Source organism: Lepidochelys kempii, chromosome 15 (assembly GCF_965140265.1).
Source record: "Lepidochelys kempii isolate rLepKem1 chromosome 15, rLepKem1.hap2, whole genome shotgun sequence".
Classification (NCBI taxonomy): domain Eukaryota; kingdom Metazoa; phylum Chordata; order Testudines; family Cheloniidae; genus Lepidochelys; species Lepidochelys kempii.
In genome coordinates, this window is record NC_133270.1 from 17,249,701 (window position 1) to 17,270,689 (window position 20,989).

Consider the following 20,989-nt stretch of genomic DNA (forward strand, 5'->3'; position numbering starts at 1 on the left):
CTAAAGACCATGATTCCTGGTTCAATAGTAAATCAAACTTGGGTCTGTGGTGCTGGCATTCTTCATTACAGGCCCTAATCCTGCGAGCTGTTTGGCATAGAAAGCCCCCTCTATGGAGAGCCCTGCTGAGTTCAATGGGACCCTTGCAGAGGCTTACTTGTGGCACCTTAGAGACTAACCAATTTATTTGTGCATGCACCAAAGCTCATGCACAAATAAATTGGTTGGTCTCTAAGGTGCCACAAGTACTCCTTTTCTTTTTGTGAATACAGACTAACACGGCTGTTACTCTGAAACTTGCAGAGGCTTGTCCATGAGCCGTAGCCCACAGTACGGAGGCAACTGGTATTTGACAGGAAAGCCTGGATTGTGTTGTGTAGCCCAATAACTGACTAACTTCAACTTTTGAATGTCATGAAAAAGTCCCTTGGAATTTAAGCCAATAGTGTTCTCTAGAAATAGTTACATCGACCCCTTTCCACCTTGGTTCAAAAAGCCTGTCCATCCCAAGAGCGGGAATACAGGTGTCTACAGAATGCTGAAGGGTGGGTTAAAAAAAATTCGATGGAACAATTATCAATTCGATAGGACATCAGGGATGAGCGTGGTAGGCATTTGCGTGTGTGGTGGTTTAAGCTGTAGATCCAGGCCTGTTTGCATTGTGTCCGCCGCACGTTTGTGGGTGGCCTGTAGCCTCTCGTGTGCAGATCGTCAAGCCTCTGCCTTGAGCGGCCTCTGTTTGCGCTGCGGGTTTGAACGTGCGTGGCTGTGCGCTCCGCGGCCGTGGTCCTGCCTGTCTTCCTTCTCTGCGTGGGGTGGTTCTCGCCCAGCAGTTCTACCTTAAGGGGCTCGTTGACATCAGCTGAGTGGGCTGGCCTGTGTGGGTGGGATTTCCTGTGCTGGAGGTCAGCTGTTCTCAATCCCTCTTTCTCACTCCCTTTCTCTCTGTCTCGTCCCTTCTTTTCCCCCCCGCTCCCTGCCTTGCCTCTGCATTGGAGGGTCCTCGCATCTTTCTCTCTCCCTCCCTCCCCTCCCTCCCCGGCGCCTCTTGGGTTGCAGCACACAGTGATGTGTTAACTACAGGATGCCCAGCAGCACTGGAAAGAGGTTTAAACCTACTAAATACATCCCTGTCTCCACAGCAGCTGCCTTATTAGTGGGTTCGACTACTTTATTTTTTGTTTTCACGTAAGTAAAGCCGAGCTCCTCTCTCTGGAGGGTTTGGCGTGGGGGGCTCGGGGGGGGGGGCTGGCTGGGGGCAGTTGGGCGGGGGCTGGGTTTGGGCTTGCACGGTCTGGGCTGCTGGGGGTGGGTTCGCGGCTTGACAGCTCCTCAAGGCCCTGACGCTGCTGCTCCGGCTCTCCCCCCCACCCGCCTTTTGCCATCCCCTCCCTGGCTTCAGTTTGCAGAGGTTTGTTCTATTTCCCCAGCATAAAAATGTGTGTGTGGTCCCGTCCCCCCCCCCCCCGTTAGGGGTTTATTTGCCATGAAATGGTGGCTCTCCCAGACTCTGGCAGCTGCTGTCTGTGCACTCCAAAGGCGCCAATTAACTACCCTCCTCTTCCCCTTATATGCAAATAGAGTCCATTTGTGTGTGTGTGAGAGGGAGAAATAGATCTGCAGAGGTAAAATGCTTTTCTGCCATTAGCAGTGAAATCTGGCTAAAGTCTGTGGATGTTGGGGGGGGGGGAAGGGAAGGGGGAAGAGAGAGAGAAGTGGCCTTTTGTATTGAAAATCTCATGGGTTTTTGTTTTCTGTTTTGTTTTTTGTTTGTTTGTTGGTTTTCTTTAAGGGGACGGGGATTCTTCTGAGATGCTGATAATCATTGATGTATCTTTTTTTATATAACTGTCCCTGAAGCTTCAGAATCTGATATACAGACTTAGGTTTTGGTTTGTGGTGTTTCTGCCCCCTCCCGCCCTCCAGCAAATCTTTCTTTTGCTCATTTCTTCTCCCCTCCCCCTATTAGATGCAAAATTATGCTCTGGCTCCGAAGACACTGGCTTGCAGCTCTCCAGTAGTCATATTAATATGTGAGTCGTGTCCTGCTTTAGCTCTCTTTCCATTCTCTTTATGTTAAATTGAGTTAGAGAGTATTAAACCCCCCCCCTTTTTCTTTTTTTTTGCTTGAAATACTGGAGTTTGCTTGCAAAGGCATTGTTATATATTTTAAGCAGAGGTCGCAATAACTTAATTCAAGTGTGTTTTCCAAACTGTCTTCATGGGTTTGTTGTAGTTGATTGAAATGTGCTTCGATGAATATTCTCTCTCTCCTAGAAATGAAAAGCTTTTTACGTGGATATTAACTAGAAGATTCATGCTTCCTTGCTTTATTTTGAAACTTTGTTTGTATGTATCCTGTTTTGTCATGGTTGAATTTTAAATTGAGCCCAGGAAATCTGTCAGCACTGCAAGATTGCCATTTAACAGTGGGAGTATACTCTTGTCTGCTATCAGGTTTGTATTGGCTGTGATATGATTTTCAATACTGTACTGTACCAGCAGTTTAGGGTGTTCATTAGCCTTTTAGAGTAATCTTAATTTAGAATTTTAGAATAAGATAAAATATTGGTTATATTGTATTTTTGAAGGAGCTTTTGACGATGGCACACATGCCCTTGACCAAATCATTCTTTATTTTTATTAGTGCTTTCAGTTTAAAGAAATTGCCAGCTTTAATCCGATGAAGTGAGCTGTAGCTCACGAAAGCTTATGCTCAAATAAATTGGTTAGTCTCTAAGGTGCCACAAGTCCTCCTTTTCTTTTGGCTTTAATCCTGTACTTCCTTGTGACTGTCACTCTAAGAATTGCTGCTAGCTTTACAGGCCTGCCATTCATCATTTGAGTATCTAATTATAGTTGGCTGTACAGGGACAGACATGAGACACAGGTTGGTTTATGTGGTAGGTTTGGTTCGGTTATTTCAGACTGACAGTGTGTGGCTTTTAAGAAGTCTTCATTGTTCTGTGACCTTGAACCTTACATACTAATAGTTTCTGTGATGTTCAGCTCTAATCATTGAGGGTTCGGGGGAAGAAAGATTACTGTGACTCTTGCACGAAGTATGCTTGCAACTTAAATGATTTCTCGGTACTACCATAATGTTTCACTGTATCATAAGCAACAGATGTATACAAAGGAATATGACTATTCCTTTGGAAGTATGAGTATCTATTGAGTTGAATAAGAGACTTTGAACTCAGTACTACAAATGGTCGATGACTAAATGTCTTCCAATGCACTTGCTTTTTCTGAGAATAGTTCTAGTCCCAGAACACCCTTGCCTGCTGTTGTGAAGTCTTGATTTATAACAGGAGTAGCAAGTAGGTATGAATGGACAGGGCCTTAGATTTGTCACTTGCCAGACCAACACTTGCACAAACAAGATCTGTTCAAGAATTGGTTTTCCATCTTCCGCTAGCTTTTCAATAAATATTTTTCTTGTAATACAAACAAGTTGTTTGACTTGCATTGGGTAAGTCAAGGTAGAGTCCATGTTTGGTTTCTCCAACAACTTTCTCTCTCCACCTTAGCTTGTTTTACAGATTTTGGCAGCATCTCTGCAAGGCTGGGATTGTGAACCAGATCTTCTTCTCCATTGACTTCAGTGAAGCCCTGATTTACACCAGCTGAGGAACTGGTCCTAAATGGTTAAGCCTTAGCAGGATTGAATTGTATTCATGACAATCATAACATGAATATGTTATTAGCTGGAAGGGTCTAGTTTTAAGATTTATCAACACTCACTATTTCCTTATTTAAAACTTTCAATTCTTAAGGCAGATATTCCTGTGACATGAACTTCAGTGCCCTAGCAAGACCGACTAATTCATTGTAATTCGTGTGTATTACACCAAGTTAGCATATGAATCTGTAGGACACTCTAATCAGGATCTTAATCTTCCTTATGTTGGGAATCTAATAATTAAGATAATCTGACTTTGGTTAAATATGAAAATACTTTACCTAGCTACCTATCACTTCCAAGCCACTTACTGAACTACTATACAGAGAATACTGAAAACACTTGAGAGTAACGTACTCTTATGAAAAGTGCTGAGAGTGTGAATGGGACCACTCACATGTGTAAGTGCTTGCAAGTTTAAGCCTTATGTCATTAGTAAATGTTTTCCTCCCCATGAAGAGCTCTTTACATTTTAAAAATGAAGGCCAGTCTAAGCTTTTTACTAATTGAATTTTTATTTTTAGCCTTTTGTCTGAAAATTTTGCTAAATCATAAATTGGTAGCAATTAAAGATCATGTGAAATACACACTACATAGACATTGGCATTAGCGTTATTCCATGGTGCTGCTAATCGATGGTGCTCTTATGATTTTAATTCACACAAATGCCATTATGGATTTTTTTCACTACTTTTTTCACCAAGACGTGGGAATCTTCTTGTGTGTCCCCTTTTGGCTCTTTTGGGGAGAGTTAAATTTGTTAGTAATCAAGGAATTTGACTGAATATTGCACTTCTGTGCCCTTAATTCTTCAAAGTATATTGCTTCAATAATAAATATGAGCATTCCAAGAGGTGGTCTAATTCAGTCCCATAAAAGACTGGTAAAATGTAATTAAATCTAACATTTATTCAAAAATGATTAGCATTCACAGTTTTTTTTTTGGTGTTTTTTTTGTGTGTGTTTTTTTAAATGGATGGGAAAGATGTATTGAGTAATTGCGGCAGGGAAGAACGAAGGGAAAATTTGTTTCTATGTTTAGAATTCAAAAAATCTAGAGCGACCATTCACTTGTAGCAGAAATTCTGTTACCTCTTTCTTCAACATGCTTTCTTCAAATTGCTGTCATTTTTGGCAACAGAATACAATATTTTTATCTTATCTTTCATGGAGGATGGGGGTTTATGCCTCTGATCACAGACTACCATGGTGTAAATATGGGGATGTTCAACCAAAGAACCAGACTTCTGCCATGAACTCTCACCCCTTTATGTATTTGCAATTGCATAATTGCAGTTAAACAGTTAAGGGTTTTGTACTTTACTAAAAGTGTGTGTGCTGTAAATGCACAACTGCATACAGTGAAATGTGATTCTGTAGTGAACAGAATGGAAAGAGAAAGATAACCAATCTTTTTTTTGCCACTTGTTGCAGTTTTTAGTACTGAATGATTTGAACTTGTGGATTTTTAGTCTGGTATCTGTGATCATCAGAATTGCAGGTAGCACAATATGCTAGGAATGCAGGGCCTTAAACAAAAGTGTGGCAATACATGTAAGTGCAGAGAAGTTAGGAAAAGCTTTGAGTTCTCCCACTGAATCATAGAATATCAGAGTTGGAAGGGACCTCAGGAGGTCATCTAGTTCAACCTCCTGCTCAGAGCAGGACCAATCCCCAATTTTTGCCCCAGATCCCTAAATGCCCCCCCCAGGCTTGAACTCTCAATCCTGGGTTTAGCAGGCCAATGCTCAAACCACTGAGCTATCCCTCCCCCCCATGTCAGAAATTTCTGGTGGTTCCACTTACTGAAATGGAATGCTGGTTCAAGGAACATTCTGTGACTCAAACACCTTTTAAATCATGGCAGGAACATGAACCTTAATAGAGAGACGTTGCAGAAATGGTCTCACGGAGATCACGGGAGGCAGCAAAAAGTCCCTTCTGTAATAAAACTTGTATATTGGGGTTTAAACAAGGTTAATAAAACGGGAGAACTTTTAGTAAAGAGAAAATTCAAAAAGTGGAAACTCGTTCAATAAATTTTAAAGATAAGACTTCAGCTTGTTTTTTATAGAGAGGAAGTAAATGGAATGTACTCATAGGTGCATGCAACAGACATTCTGGGGTTGCAGTCTGTGACTCGGGACCTTTTTTTACAGGACCATCCCAGAGAAAATAGACTTAAAGACTAATGGGTGTGCAAGGGGAGAGAAATTGAAGATTAGTCACAGTAGGAGTGAAAAGAAAATAGTGACCATCTGAGTTAGAGATGGAGGGAAAACACTGTTAAAATGTGGAGTTCTACCTCTAAAAGCTGTGAAAGTGCTTAAACTAATTAGTGGCTTAATGTTCTCAGTGAAAAGTCCTCTTATGGAATTCACTTCTCTGTCTGGTTAATAACCTAGTAATTGCTTTTTGCAGAAAACTTACATTGTTTTCTAAAAATGTTCTGTGAAAAGTTGATTTGGTTTTTCCTCCCTCTCCCTCTGGCAAATGGGAAGAAGGGGAAAATACAGTTTTGAACAAGTCTTCCTCAAATGTTCACTTGTCTGAAAAAATGGTTTAAGATGTTTTGAAATGAAAAATTTCACTCAGCTCTGACCATTTCTAGAGGATGGTGGAAGGTGTAAATGCTGGCTTAGTGTGTAGTTATGTCTCCCTCTAGTGGATTGGCCTCTGCCCAACAGCTTGCTAGGTGCAGCTAAAGGAGTTCTTGGGTTTTAGCTCACTTGGTAGCAGCTTGTGGTTTTGGTGCTGAAAGTTCCAGATTTACTGCAGCACGGGTGGAAGTTCCTTATCCAAGCTTTGTGTGTCATTTTTCTTCTTCGTTAGCAAAGGTGATAGCTGTTACATTTAATACATAGTTTGAGACACGAAAGGCACATTTTACAAATCTAAAAATAAAAAATGGCTGTCCCCTGCTACCTCTGTATGCCCAAGAGGACAGCTGATGTCGGTTATATGATGCTTGATGAACTCCTTTCTCTCCTCACCCGCACAATTTCTTTCAGAAAAAAATCCCAAGATCCTGGCACTCAGTGTACTAACAACCTCGGAACTGTTTTGTCTGTCTGGACTGGATTGTGAACTCCTTGAGACTTAAGAATGGCCCTACTGAGTCACAGCAAAGGTCCTTCTAGCCCAGTATCCTGTCTTCTGACAGTGGCCAGTGCCAGTTGCCCCAGAGGGAATGAACAGAACAGGTAATCATTAAGTGATCCATCCCCTCTCACTCATTCCAGCTTCTGGCAAACAGAGGCTAGGGACACCAAGAGAATGTGTCCTCTAAATGTACATGTGGTGCCTCCCACCTGGTTAGCACTCCATGAATAGTCAAATACAAACACTTCTGCAATACAGTGATTAAAAAATGGAGGAATGCTGTTTTGATGGGGATAGACAGGTGGAATTAACAGTCCCACTTCTAAATAGGTCCCCCTCCCCGCCCCCAGGAGAACTGCTGTTGCTATGAGCAAGTTAGCGATTAGCTTTAACTTCAACATTGCAACCGCCTCCCCCAGACAGAGCTCATCAATCATTAGTCTTGAGCACACTGTTTTCTGCACCTTCTTAAGAAAGCATCAAGGATGCTGACTGGAATAAAGTTAGCTAAATGTTTAAGCTGCTTAGTTTACTGGCTTTAGAGCTGAATTCTAGCATGCACATTCAGGCCATATCTACACTAGGAGAACAGGGTTAGCAGTGTTTAACGCAAGTGAGCTAACGTATTAGTCTGAGTGTAGACAAACTAGTTGTAACTTTAACATGCTAGCTGCGCAAGGGGGAGTTTAAAGTTTACCTTGATCAGTTAACACACATTAACTACAACTTGCCTTATTTACACTAAGATGCTTGCATCTTAGAACACCTTTTCCTAATGAAGGTAAGGCATCAGTGGTAGGTACCTCACTGAGCTGTATGGAGGTTTGGTTGTTAGATCTGATCTTTGGCCCATGTTTTCACTACAAAAAGTGTTCTTACATTGAGACAGTTACCTTGTCTCCAGTAAGATTTTATATGAAGATGTCTCAATGCATCTAGTAGATGCAGATGCTGGATAGGGGGCATAGTTTTTACCTCAACAGAAGCTAATCTAGGTTAACCCTATCTGTTCCTTGTTTCCAGTGAGATTTTTAAGTTGTGATTGCTATCTAGATGAAAAACACACCTCTTTTTTGCAATGAAGACAAAGTCTCCGATGTCGTCCTAAGTAAATTTTTTGGCACCACTGTCACTTCAGAATCCATAAACAGACAGCTAACTAATGACAGTTTCCTATCCTCTGTCCTCCATTGTTTACTTTAAACCAAGAAGCTTGGTAACAGGGATGTCCTCTCATTCCTTTCTTGTCTGAATATTGTTAATTTCCAGAAGCTATCTCCTGCCACACCCTGTTTAGTTTTATTTGTGTAATGGCATTGTCTTATGCAGAATATCCTAAATCTTGCTAGAGAATTTTCTACTCTTTGGAAAGAGTTTCCAATATTTCCTCCAGGTTTTTTTTAATTTACAACATTGACTTAAAATTCTGATTCTGAACCCAAATATTTTTTTTCTGAAAAAAACACACCCCTGCCCAATGAAGCTATACCAGACTAATCCCCAGTATAGATGCAGCTATGTCCAATAGAAGAATGCTGCCATCAGGATGGCTCCCGTCGTTCAGGGCTGTGGTTTTCCTACACTGATGGAAAACCCCCTTGTGTTTTGTGTAGGCTGCGTCTAGGCTATGGGTTTATGCCCGCATAGCTTCAGTGATGTAACTATGCTGGTTATAGTCTGAGTGGTGCAGATGTACCCTTAGGAGGATGCCATCAGTTGCTACACAGCTAAGGTTGCTTTGCTAGGTTAATTTTAAAGGGACACTATACTTTTTTTAAAATCAGTTCAGTTTGATAATGTTTTAGCCAGTGCAGTTGCAAGTAATACAAAATTACTAGAAATGGAAGAATTTAGAGAGGAGGGAAACCTGTTTTCCTTTTCAGTCGACTTTGGTTTATAATCCGCTGTTTCCTTGATCATTTGCACCTCTTAGCTCAGTCTATGCTGGTCTCCAGGCCCTGTGCTGTTTATTAATAACAGCTGAAGGTGAAGAGGGAGCAGGTACACAGCGGAGGAAAAAGGGTGGCTCAAGCATGTTGAGTGCTGCTCTTGCACTTCCTGAATCATGCTCTTAAACATCACGGGGGAGCAGAAGGAACCCATTATACGTTTTTTAATTGTTTTCTTTAAATTTGGATATTGTTTAAAAGCTGTTTTATCGGAACACTATTTTTAAATTAGTTTCAAAAGTCAAGCTGACAGTATCCCTTTAACCTGGCTTGTTGGGGGTACCTCTTGCAATGCCTCACCTTCTGGATTCTTCCTGCTTATTTTGAAACACAAATATCAGAAAAACCTGCCTTCGTTAACTGAGGATTTTAAAAGGGAAAGTGTGAAATTTCTTAGCTCTTCTGGAAAAAGTACCCTGAACGCTCACTGCTTGTTTGGATGCCATCTTGTCCAGCACACCCAGGAGTGAAGCAGGGACCTCCAGACTGGAGCCCTGTAACCCAAACCAAACCTGATGAGGTTAGACTTCAAGTGTTTGGGTCCAGGTTAGGTTGGGTGGGAAAACAACAGGTCCTTCTTGGGTTGCGTCATCTCCTTCCTGTGGGTTTGGCACGGCAGTGGCTAAACTGGGCCTGCTTCTGCCGGCCTCTGCCATCTTGCTGTGCTGTGGAGTGAGTGCACCAGGATGTCTCGGCACCTCTCACTTTGCAGTGTGCACAGCAGAGGAGAGCAGGAGCAGGGGACTCACCAGCTGCCTTGCTGACCCCACAGCCTGGAGGAGAGCCATGCTAACGCTGGTTTGCGGTGAAGGGTCAGATCAGAAAATGACTAGATCCTCTCATGTTGTGTGGGCTTGGGTCTGATCTGGGCCTAAAAGTTAGGCCTGAGTTGCCTTTACTCCAGAGCTAAAAACATGCATCTCTACACTTGAGCTAAACAGTCTCCAGCTGTGGGGGAAAGGGCATAACACTCATCCTCTGCAGATCAGGTACAGAGGGAGGGACCAGTAACGTTCGCCAGAGTTACACTCTGGCCCCGCAGGCATGGAAAGTGAGATTTCAAATTTAGCTGGTATCAAAGTGCATTTGTAAAAGTATTCTACGTAGTTGAAAACTAGATGAAAGCAACCTTACACGTGTACAATGGATTTATCTGCACCACAAGTTGCACCAGTTTAACAAAAGGTGTGATGTACAAAATTTAGTTAAACTGGTGCAAACCACTGTGTGGACACTTCTATTGGGTTAAAACTGGCCATAGCAGTTCAGCTTGCAACTGTGAATTTAGTGATGTAAGCTAAACTAATATAAGCCTGGCTTAAATCAATTTAAGAGTATCCACAGCTAAAGTTGCACAAGGTTAACAAAATGGGTGTAAAATAACACCGTTCAGTTTAAAATGGTACAACTTCCTGTGTAGATTTAAAAAAAAAAGAAAGAAAGAAATCTTGCTTAATATGAAGTTGAACTTGAAATTAACTCTCTGGTATAATTACTGAAAGTTCTAGCCTGAGATGATACTGAGGACAGTCATGTGCATCTGCAAATGTATTGTAAGAGCTTTCCATCTTTTATATTCTGAAAGCCTCTTTAGTGGCAGGTTTGTGTTTTTCTTTTGCTTTGTGTGAGTGCGTGATTTCCAGTTGGGAAGATAAATGGAATGACTCTGGAAAAGGTAAGGTCTTTCAGATGGAAATAATCAAGGTGTAAATTTTAAGGCTTTCCAGTGTCTCTGAAATATGTTTATTTGTATCAACCCAAAGAAGTGCCCTTTTAAAAAGGCAAAATAGTGACAGTTTCATTGTGGGTTTATAGCTTCTATAAGATGACACTAGTCAGCACTTGTCATGGTGAGACACAAATCCAGGCTCTCTCAGTGGTAAAGTTCATTCACCGAGAGTGTGAAAGGTGACTTTTATAATGGAATATAACATGGTTTTATTACAGCCACTTCCCATGGATTCTATGACTCTTCCTCATGTGGAGTCCAATGGATCTAGCATGCTTGTTTTTCTCTTTTTAGGAGCAGAAATCCATTCATGGGCAATAATGCACAATGTCTTGATCAGAGTTTATATACTCTTGTGGACTAAGAGGGAAATGGACAAAACATTAGGGCCTCTAAAGGTAAAAGTTTTAATCACAGTTGAAGTCAGTGTGCAACACACACGTTTAAATTCCTCATTGACAGTAACAAATAGCTAACACTTAACATGGTGCTTTTTAGCCATAAACTGTGTAAACAATATTATCCCGATTTTACAGGTAGAGAGATTGAGGCACAAAGGTGATTTGTCCAGTGTGTCACAGTAGAGGCTTGTCTACACAGGGAAAAAAATTCAGAATAGATAGTATGGAATAGTTATTAACCTAAACTGCAAAAAGGCACTCTTAGTATGGAATAAGAGAGTATCTACACAGAAATTGATGTGGAATAACTATTATGCTTTAAATATACATCCTAGCTTTTTCACACCAACTTGCCTGTGAATTTTCCATGAAGAGATGGGAACGCTCAGGAACACTGATCCAAATTTACTTTTAAACTATATAAACCTCATCAAACCCCTGTTTGGATGCTTCTATTCAGAATTAAAATGACATTTGGAACTGTATTAAGCTAAATTGAATTAAGGCTACTTTAATTCTGAATAGATGTCCATATTACATATACACCTTTAGTTAATTCATTAATTTTCCTAAGTATCCAGGTGTACACAAACTCTTTAAGAGGCCAAGCGGGTCTTCCTAATTACGTAGATTAGGTTTTCCATTATTTGTAGAACCTAGTTACTTAACAAGACTATTTCCTGTGTGCCCTCTTATTTTAAGTGCTATTTTTCTCTTCTCTTCCACTAAGAGATGCATGTGGACTGAGAAGAGACTATATATTAATCTCCTTTCAGTAGCTATTTTTAATGCAGTCCTCACTTTGGTATTGGAATGCTAATCTAGTTTGAAAAGTCGAAATAACTAATCTTATGAAAGTTATCCCTGCATGTTGGCTGCAGCTGTGGCTGACCAACATGTGCGATTTATGCTAGTAGCAAGTTCCTTTAATTTTCCTAATGAACAGAGAGCTTAGGAATCTTGAGGCATACAGAAATAGAGTAAAACAAAGTGCTGTCTGAATTAGATGAGCGTAAGCCTCTAGTCTCTGTACTTGGTTATACCAAAGCAAATTTTTGGCTTAGGGTATTTTATGGAATATTAGTTGAACTATGGTCCATGTTTGAAAACTATGCTGGGCATGCTCCCTTTGAACATTTTCATAGAGATTGTTTCTATTTATAAACAGCCTGGGAACAAGCTCTGTTGGTCTCTGGATAATGTAAACTATAAGGGTCGCTCATTCAAAACAAAATAATTCTTAAAAGTGGTAACTAATTCAGAATTGCAAGGTCCGCCTACTCCACCTCTTTCCCCAGCTGTCTTAAGGTTTGTCTACAAGGGACAGTTGCTAGTTTTACAGTTATATCCTCATGTGAACATTATTATGAGTGGCTTTTCAGTGTAGCTTATACCCTTTCCCAAATGACCTAATGAAAAAAGTGTCCATGTAATGCTGTACCTATTTTGTATATCTGTTTGAATTCACACATTAGATTATGCTGAACACTTTCTCATGTAAAAGAGGCCTTAAAAGTGGAATGGTAGCATTACATTGCTGCAAGAATTTTGGAGCTGCACATGAGGGGTTAAGTAGTAGTGATGCAGCAAAACTTTGGTGTCACTGCTCCGGTGTCTGTTTTTTATATTTTTCCCCCATCAAGCAATGCCAGATGAAATTGATCTAAGGCTAGACAATTGGAGTTCTTACAATCTCAATAGGTATCTTAAATTACACTAAGAAGAAACCCATTAGGTGAATTTAGTAGCCAGAAAAAAAAATTTTCTCCACCTGTGCCAAAAAACATTACAATCCATATGATAATAAAGCATTTAATAGTTTCTCTGACACCGTACAGATAGCCTACTTCCGATTGAAAGGAAACCCACTTAGCAATGGGAAAGACATTTTTGCGAACATCTGACTTAGTGATAATAAAAATCAACTCAGATGACTGGACAACACCATCATGCATGTTACATAAATTTTCAGTTTGCAATATATATGTCCAGCTGGAATATTTCATTAGCTCCAGATTGCTCTCCTACTACTGCAAATAAAATATGGCTAGACTAGCCTAACAATTATTGTTTACAGGGAGGTAAACTATTTATTTATAGCTGGATCTTAACATATACATCTTGTGTAGATATTACTGGGAATGCTACCCTTTATCTCATCATGTGAACTGGCTGCAGATATCAAATAAAACCTTTATTCACTCAATTTAGAAATTATCTTGGTTACTTTCAATCATAGCTAAATAGTAAATACTGACTTTTTAGATTCTGAATGTGAAATCATTAACTATTTGAGATTTACTCTTATGTTCTGAGGCTTCCCAATGGCCTGGATCATACTGCAGATAGGGGGAGAGTCTCTCAGATGTTCTAAGGCTAAATCCTTGTACGTTAGTGTGAGAACAGCTGCTTTATATAGAAGCTTATTACTCATTATTTTACCATGCCTGTTAGTGTCTACACTAACATGTCACTTTGGCTGATGTAAGTCGTCCGTTACACCGACTTAACTTCACCTCCGTGAGAGGTGTAGCGCTTAAGTCAATGTAGTTAGTTCAAAGCAGTGTCTGTGTATACACTGCATTGCTTACATCACTTGTTGCTGGCCAGGCCTGTGGTGAGGGATTGGGGGGGAGGGTGTGAGGGAGAGCCCTGGCAGCGGGGCTCCATCTGTCAGTGTCCCACAATGCCCGTTAAATCAGTGTAAGCGCTCTTGGTGAGGATGTTCACCATTGACAGAAGGAACATAGTGTGGACATTAAAAATTGAATTAATCACTGGTGGCTGTATGTCCTCTTAAGTCGACTTAATGTTGCAGTGTAGACATGCCCTTAGTTTAATAGTGTTTGTAAAACAAAAAACAAAAACCACTTCCTAGTCCACCAAGTAAAAATAACCTTGCTTTTTTTTAGTACTTAACATTTCAATGCCAAGTATTAATTCCCTTATCGTGGACTTCACTAGACAAGCTTCTTCCACACATGCCAGAACAATCTGAATTGCAATTCACGAGATGGTACGCACTTGATTATTTTCGAAGTAGGAGCATCTTCCTCCATTTGGAAATTGTTTTGAATTAACTCATAATACATAGAAAGGAGCAGTTAACTAGCATGCATTTTGCTGCAGAATTATCAAGACTTGACGACAATTTTAGGGAAAAGTTACTGATACCTTGTAAAATAACAATACTTTGAGCAGCTTCAGTCTGTCTCGGTCACACATTTGTTTAAATTCAGGATTGTTTCAAATAAGTTATTGAGGCAGTTTGCTGTTCGTGCAAATGAAGAGAAAAAAAGAAAACAAAACCTGTCTCCTGGTTAAAATCTGTAGATAATCTATACAAGAAATCTCAGCATGTACTCGACAATGCAGTTGGTGTGAAATTTGCCCTTGCTCAGGGAGTTAGCACTTTAAGACATTGGATTTAAATGGTTTCATAAGTCTGTTTTGGCCCTCTGTACAGGGGTAAATGTCACACTTAAACTGAGCACGTAATCCGAGTTAAAGCTAGAATGTGACAAACAGTAAAGTCACTGTGAATTAAGAGGCTACATACCATGAAACGGTCCCTGGCCATATGTAGAATGAGAACAAAACTAGAGTCCGATTATTCGTGTTTTGGTTGTTTTAAGCTTTGATTTCACTTTGGGGATAGCGTTTAATGTAGTATATGCAATCAAACTCTAGAACATCCAGTTCCAACGTTTTCCTACAGAGCAGGGTGTAAGTTTAGTATGCTGAGCTTGTCTGCTGCTACAGACTCTAGATATTGTACACGTCAAATCTTCTCCTGCTGCAATGAGGCGCCTGCTGCAGTAGATGAGAGTAAACTACTACGTATTTATTTTTTACTGTTATCTCATTGCTGATAAATCCTTGCAAAATAACCTGAGACGAGTGCTTTTTGGACAGACTGGTGTAAGATTGAGGGTCAGGGTCTCTCTTTCCGCCCCCCCCCAGCCCCACCCAAATCACTCAGACAGCCTGGAAAAAACCACAGCAAGGATGCTGCTGTTCCACAGTATGGGAGCAGAATGATGCTTCCTGCACACTCAGTAGTGAGCAGAGCCACCTCTTGCAAAGATTACTGTTGCCAGCTTCTTCACATTTTATTGCAAGTCTCATGAGACTTGATGTTTTTTTCTTAAAGCCCCTGCTCCTGGAGATAGTCATTTATGTGAGAATCTCTGCTTTCACTGAAGAGTTGCACACCCTCATGGTTGGAGACACAAGTTCAGAAGTGTGACCTGAGTGTACCCTAAAGGGTTAAAACCCAGAAGGCAAGAATCTAAAGCTTATTTTTAAGAATCTTGTGTTTTGGTGGTTTTTAAAAAAAACCCACCAAACACCTGGGGTTGGTAATACTGATGTTCTCAGGCCTGCCTTCCATGGGGAACAGGAGAAGAATCTGCCATCTCAGCGTCTTTTCTGGCCCCATGTGGTTCACTCTCTTTACATATTCAGCCTGCAGGGAACCAGTGGCCTTATTTGTGTGTTAAGAGTGGGATTTGAACCTATGCTTCTGTACGGACACCAGCCCACTTAGTAGAGGGGAAGACAAAGCCTCAAGTCTGGTGCCTGAGACCACTCGGACATTGTAGATCTTGTAGGGGGTTCCGTATGCAACCTCTTCCGCACCACCCAGGAAGTGAACAATTTGAAGCCACTGCTACCAGTTAGAATGCACTCAATTTACATATGCAGTTCAATTGGCTAATGTTGTACTACACTTCAGTATTGCTGGCTTCTGAGGAGCTAAGTAATAAGACGAAACCGAATATTATATTCTGATAAAATGTTGAGGCAACTCAGTACACTGCTGACAGCAAACTAGGATTGACCACTGAGACCCACCACTGCTGGATCGCAATGTACCTGGGAGTCATCGTGCTAGTGCAAAACATTAATTTTTAAGAGAAAAACAAACACGCAAAATGAGATCTCACTCATGAGCAAAATTAAATTGAAGTGAGGTTTTAGATATAAAATGAAAATAATCCCATACAACTTTCTTAAATTGAATTTGCTGTAAAAAGGTAGGGGTTTTCCAAAACCAGGCCTGCCTCTGACAGCCAGCAGACAGGGTTGATGGGGAAGCAGTAAGAAGCCAAACTTGTCCATTTTAAGCATCACATTGTTCAAAACAAAGCTCCCTTCCTTTATTTAAAAAAAAAAAATTAAATGATTCTTGCTTATATACATTTTCCCTATGCTCAATGTACTTCACCTGTTCTGATACAGATATTACATAGATTATTTGACAAGGATACGAAAGAGGAAATGTAAATAACAATTTAATTTAAACCCCCAGGAGACTAAGTTTTTGACTGGCTTTATAGACGAACATATATATTTAAACAATCAAATTTGTGTTAGGGTCTGTATTAAAAAATCATCATTTATTAAAGAAAATATTTTGCTATTTTAGTCCTTGTGGATCTTTTTATAATGTGATCCTTTAGAGAACGTGAAATGCAAAATGTCTGAGAGAGTTATTGAGCAGTTATTCCACAGTTTTTATCCCGCCACCCATGCTTGTCAAAGATGCCTTATTGCTCTAAGCAGTCTTGATAACCTCATATAGCCAGTTTTACAAAATCTATTATTTCTCATATTCCCGTCTCTATGATATGTGGTTTGCTCTATAATATTCATGTCCCTCACCCAGGGTTAAATATTTTGCAACGATATGACTTTGTACAATAAAATGTTGAAAGGCATGGTAAATAGTTTTACCCAGTTGCCTTATGTCAACCTAATTCTACCGCAGACCAGGCCTAAATGCTGCCCTCCAGCTACTGACACACAAAGGTACCAGCAACTGTACTTCAAGGGCCAGATTTTTTTTAGAAGCATTCAGCACCCAGCCACGCCCATTTAGGCACCTAAATAAGTGACAATTGGAGTTGCTGGGTCAGAGTCCTGTTGAGAATCTGGCCCCTGCTGTAGGTGCTGAGCAAACTTGGGGTATGTCTACACAGCAGTCAAGATGCCTGCAGCTGACCCATGCCCGCTCACTCTGGATCCGGCTGCAGTGCTGTTTCATTGCTGTGTAGATTTCTGGGTGCAGGCTGGAGCCCAGGCTTTAGGACCCTGTGGGGTGGGAGGGTCCCAGAGCCTGGGTTGCAGCCGGAGCCTGGAAGTCTACACAACAGTGAAATAACCCTGCAGCCTGAGGCCCGCAAGCTCAAATTGGCTGGCACAGGCCAGCTGCGGGTTTTTACTTGCTGTGTAGACAGACCCTTAGGAATCTAGCCCTGGGGGGGGGGGGGGGGGGGAGTTTTCACACTTAACGTGCTGATGCTCAATGCTTCTTCACATAAGTATGGAGGAAGTTTTGGTTTCTTTTAAATACAATGTTCCTCACGTTTTGCTAGGATGTGTCCCAGCTAGGGCATGGTGTTTGACACGTGAATGTCAGTGACCGCTGTCTACCGCTTCTTCCAAGCGGGTTCATTTAGTTACTGCCACTGGGTACAAATGCCATTTTAAACAAGTGGGGAAATCTGTGTGCCGCATTCCTAACACGCAAGCTAAAGAAGAGTAAAGAGAGACTGCACTGAACCCCTCTCCTTGTTTGTTTTTTATTTCATGTCTAAGCCTCTGTCCTGCCGTGCGCTTCACCCAAGCAGATTCCTGTACCTGCATGGAGCCTCTCTGATTTAAATGGGAGTCTGTGTGAGCGCAGGGATCTGCCTGTGCACAGCTCAATGCAGGACTGAGGTGTTAATCAGGACAACTACCTAAACAGGAAGATAAGATATCCCATGGGATGTCTCAATTAAGAGGACTCTGGGGGTGTGTGTGTGTGTGTGTGTAATGGTCATCTTTTAAAATGGTGAAGCAGTTGGTTATGACTGATCTTTTTCAAAGAGCCACGTTTCAGTGTGCTGATATATGGTTCTTATGCATTCAGATAGGATGATTAGTGTGGATCCAGATGTCTTTCAGGGGAGGCTTTTAAATTCCTCTGAAAGTGTTGGGTCATCTAACTAGTCTAGGTCAGTAATGAATGAGTCATTATTACCTCTTTTCATTTGGCTGTGAAATGAGTTGTGGTTGCAGTCCAGTTCCCAGTGGACAGGTGTTTAAACCAGCATCATCCTTGGCACTAATAAGCAGTTTCAGTAATAATGCTTAGCACTTATACACCATAACTGCAGATGTAATTACAGGGAATAATTCTGAGTCAGCAGAATGACAGTCTAGATGAGGCATCTTTTTTAGAGGAGGACAGTCTTTTGTTTAAAGCACTGACCTTCACAGGATTTGGGTTTGATTCTTGTATGACCTCAGGCAAGTTACTTAATCCAACTTTTGAGTTAGAGTTAAAATAAAAAATAACTCACCTAAACTTTTATTCCTGCTGTAACTGCCTTCTACTTTAGTAGTCTATTGATGCCCAAATGTGTGCCACTGCCAGGCTTTTTGTACAGCTGATACATAGAGTCCTGGCCAAGATGCTGCCATGAAAGACTTTCTTCCAAAGGTTCTGCCTGCCCTCTGGCCTTTACCCATTCATTGTGTGCCAGAAGTCAAACAAGAGGGCCGTTAGTACATCTTTCTGGCATGATGCGACTGGGATTTTTTATTTTAATGTGTAAATCTACATGGACATGCCTGTATCAAAATTTCACTAACTACCGTTAAATGTTTTATGCTATAACACTGTAGTCATTAAACATTCATTTATATCATTCTAGAGTGGCTAATCTTCCATGCCAAATTATGTTTCTTGCATTGTATTACAGGGCTAGTGGGACAGATTTAATTGTAAGATCTGTGGTTCAAGAACTGCGAAATTATGATCCTTTCCCCAGTCTGTTGTATTTGATTTACAATTCATTTTTGATAAAGGGAGAAACAGTTCTCTTAGCTAGATTTTATATCACTACATACTGGGATCCCCAGTAGAGGCTGGGTTGTGTTTGGAGGGTGGGAGGAGAGGTAATGAGATCAGGTGTTATCAGTAACTTAGCATAGGCTATGTATATCCAAGTAGTGAGAATAATGTACACCCCAGTTCCTATAGAAATTTTACATTTTTCTGCAGGATTCAGGGATGTGAAGTCTTAAACCTTATTTAGCCTATCATCAGATTTCACGAGTCTGTACTGTAAGAATTAGTTCTAGTGTTAATTTCATGAAAAGGACTGGTATTCTGGCTCATCCTACCCTGAGTGAAGGTGTTATGCTTCACAAGTTGGAAGCATGCTGCCATCTCTGCTTTTGTTCCTTTCTCCAAATCTGCCCTATCAAAAAAAGGTAAAAGTAATTAAAATTCACGGACACAAACATACCTTATCTTTCACTTACTTTCATCCTTCCCATGCATTCTCCATCATACCCCGTCTATTGTTAGGTCTCAGCCCTGATCCTGCAACTGGAATCAGGTGGATCGATATCTTGTGCTTGCCTAGAACCAACTGCAGGTTCAGAATGTCAGACTGTAAACTGTTGTGGGCAGGGACCTATCTTTACTTGTTACGTCCATACATATGATGCGAATAACATAAGAAAGAGTCCTTTTGTATTTGGAGGTCTAGGGATATTTATTCTTCACCAAATATTAATGGTAAGTTACAAAATAGCATTTCAGCAAAAGATTCAGAAACAAGAACTTTGGAGCAGCTTTAGTGGTAAAGCTGGAGCCTCTTTTTGGCTCTCTTTATCGAAGACCTTGCAGTTCCCATTTCAAATCAGGTGATTAAATTAAATATTGTGCAAGGACAGTAATTAGCTATAAACCACTAGGCTGAGTAAGTTAGTCCTCTGAAAAGAGCTAAGATCTCAAACAGAAATGAGGTACTTATTCAAGGGATCCAGGGGTATGTAACTGCTGGTGAAAAGTCTAATTCCATGTATTGCACCAACACTTTTTACCATAGGTCAAACGAGCTAGCTTTCTTTTCCCATTGTAACAATAGCTGCTGCAGTCAGTGGCTACTAACCTCTACCACCTGAGAGAGAACGCTTTGTAACTCTGACCCACAACATACGTCTCGGACTAGCATTCCTGTGTCTTGCACCACTGTAGGCCACACCATCTTGGGCTGAGATCTTGTTGACTTAAGTAAGAGAAGCAGGATTGGGCCTGGTCAATTCTTGAGTGGGAGACTGCTGAGAAAATTGCTATGCCTTTTATAAGGTGTTGAACCCTAGAGGATAAACTGCAAGAGAAAATGATGCATTGTTAGAAACACTGACAAAACGACTCCTCATTACTGTGATTCTGTAGTACAACCTGGCCTTGTGTGGACCAACCTACAAATAGGCTACTATGCTCCTAGTCTGGTTCACGAGTATGGGGAAACGAGTTCCCTTTCTCTTTCCTGACTCACCAATACTGGCAAAATCTTCTTAAATTGTATGTAAAGTTTCAGAAAAACATCCTGGTACGGTAAAGGACTTTCTTACGCCTTGTCTACACACAAGAATTGCAACAATTTAACTACTTCAGTTTAGAAACTAATGCAGTTAAATCAGTGAAAACCTCTTATGTGAACACTTAAATTGTTTTGAGTCCCTTATGTCAGTTTAGCCTGAAGCCTGGTCTATGCTACAAATTCAGGTCAATGTAAGTTCAGTGGTGTCCACTGAGTTATGCATGTGTCTGCAGCTGACATAAGCGTCCTGTTACAGTGGTGCAGTAACACCCCTCTCCGAATGAAGCAGAGCCAGGGTTGACCTACTTAGGTTGACACAGTGTGAGTGCAGATCATGCATGACCTGTGTGTACTCTAGCAGTCCTCCAGCAGCTGTCCCATAATGCCCCTGTCCTGTGAGAGTGATTTCTCTGATCACAGTTTTGAACTCCATTGTCCATGGGTCATAGAAACTGGCGTTTCTTTAAAATCCCTGCGTGTTTTTGAAGTGCTTTTTCCTCACGTGTGTTGCGTGCATCTGACTGCCAAAGTGACCATGCCTGCTCCACGCACAGAGAACTACTAGATGCACTCTTGCCTGGAGCAGGCGAGAAGTATTGGATCTCCTTGGGCTGTGGAGAGAAGAGAATATGCAAGCAGGCTATGGACCAGCTGCAAAAACAATGACATCTACAAGTAGGTTGCATGGGAGATGCTGGCAAAGGGGCACGGCAGGGATCAGGAGCAGTGCCATG

The 20,989-nt window shown here is 41.1% G+C and overlaps 1 protein-coding gene across 5 annotated transcripts in view; it reads left to right on the forward strand.

The window, feature by feature from the left end:
- Positions 1 to 895: 895 nt before the first annotated feature.
- The window catches only part of ZDHHC8 (zDHHC palmitoyltransferase 8), a 198,801-nt gene continuing 178,707 nt past the window's right edge, over positions 896 to 20,989 (forward strand). For 4 of the 5 annotated variants that reach the window (XR_012155059.1, XR_012155058.1, XR_012155060.1 and 1 more), the window contains exon 1: positions 897 to 1,188. Coding sequence is in view for 2 of the 5 variants with exons in the window: in XM_073312852.1 (XP_073168953.1) it covers positions 1,085 to 1,188 (104 nt within the window). In the remaining 3 variants the exon portion in view is untranslated. Of the gene's footprint in view, positions 1,189 to 20,989 lie in introns of all 5 variants that reach the window. The other variant, XM_073312853.1, reaches the window with a different exon arrangement.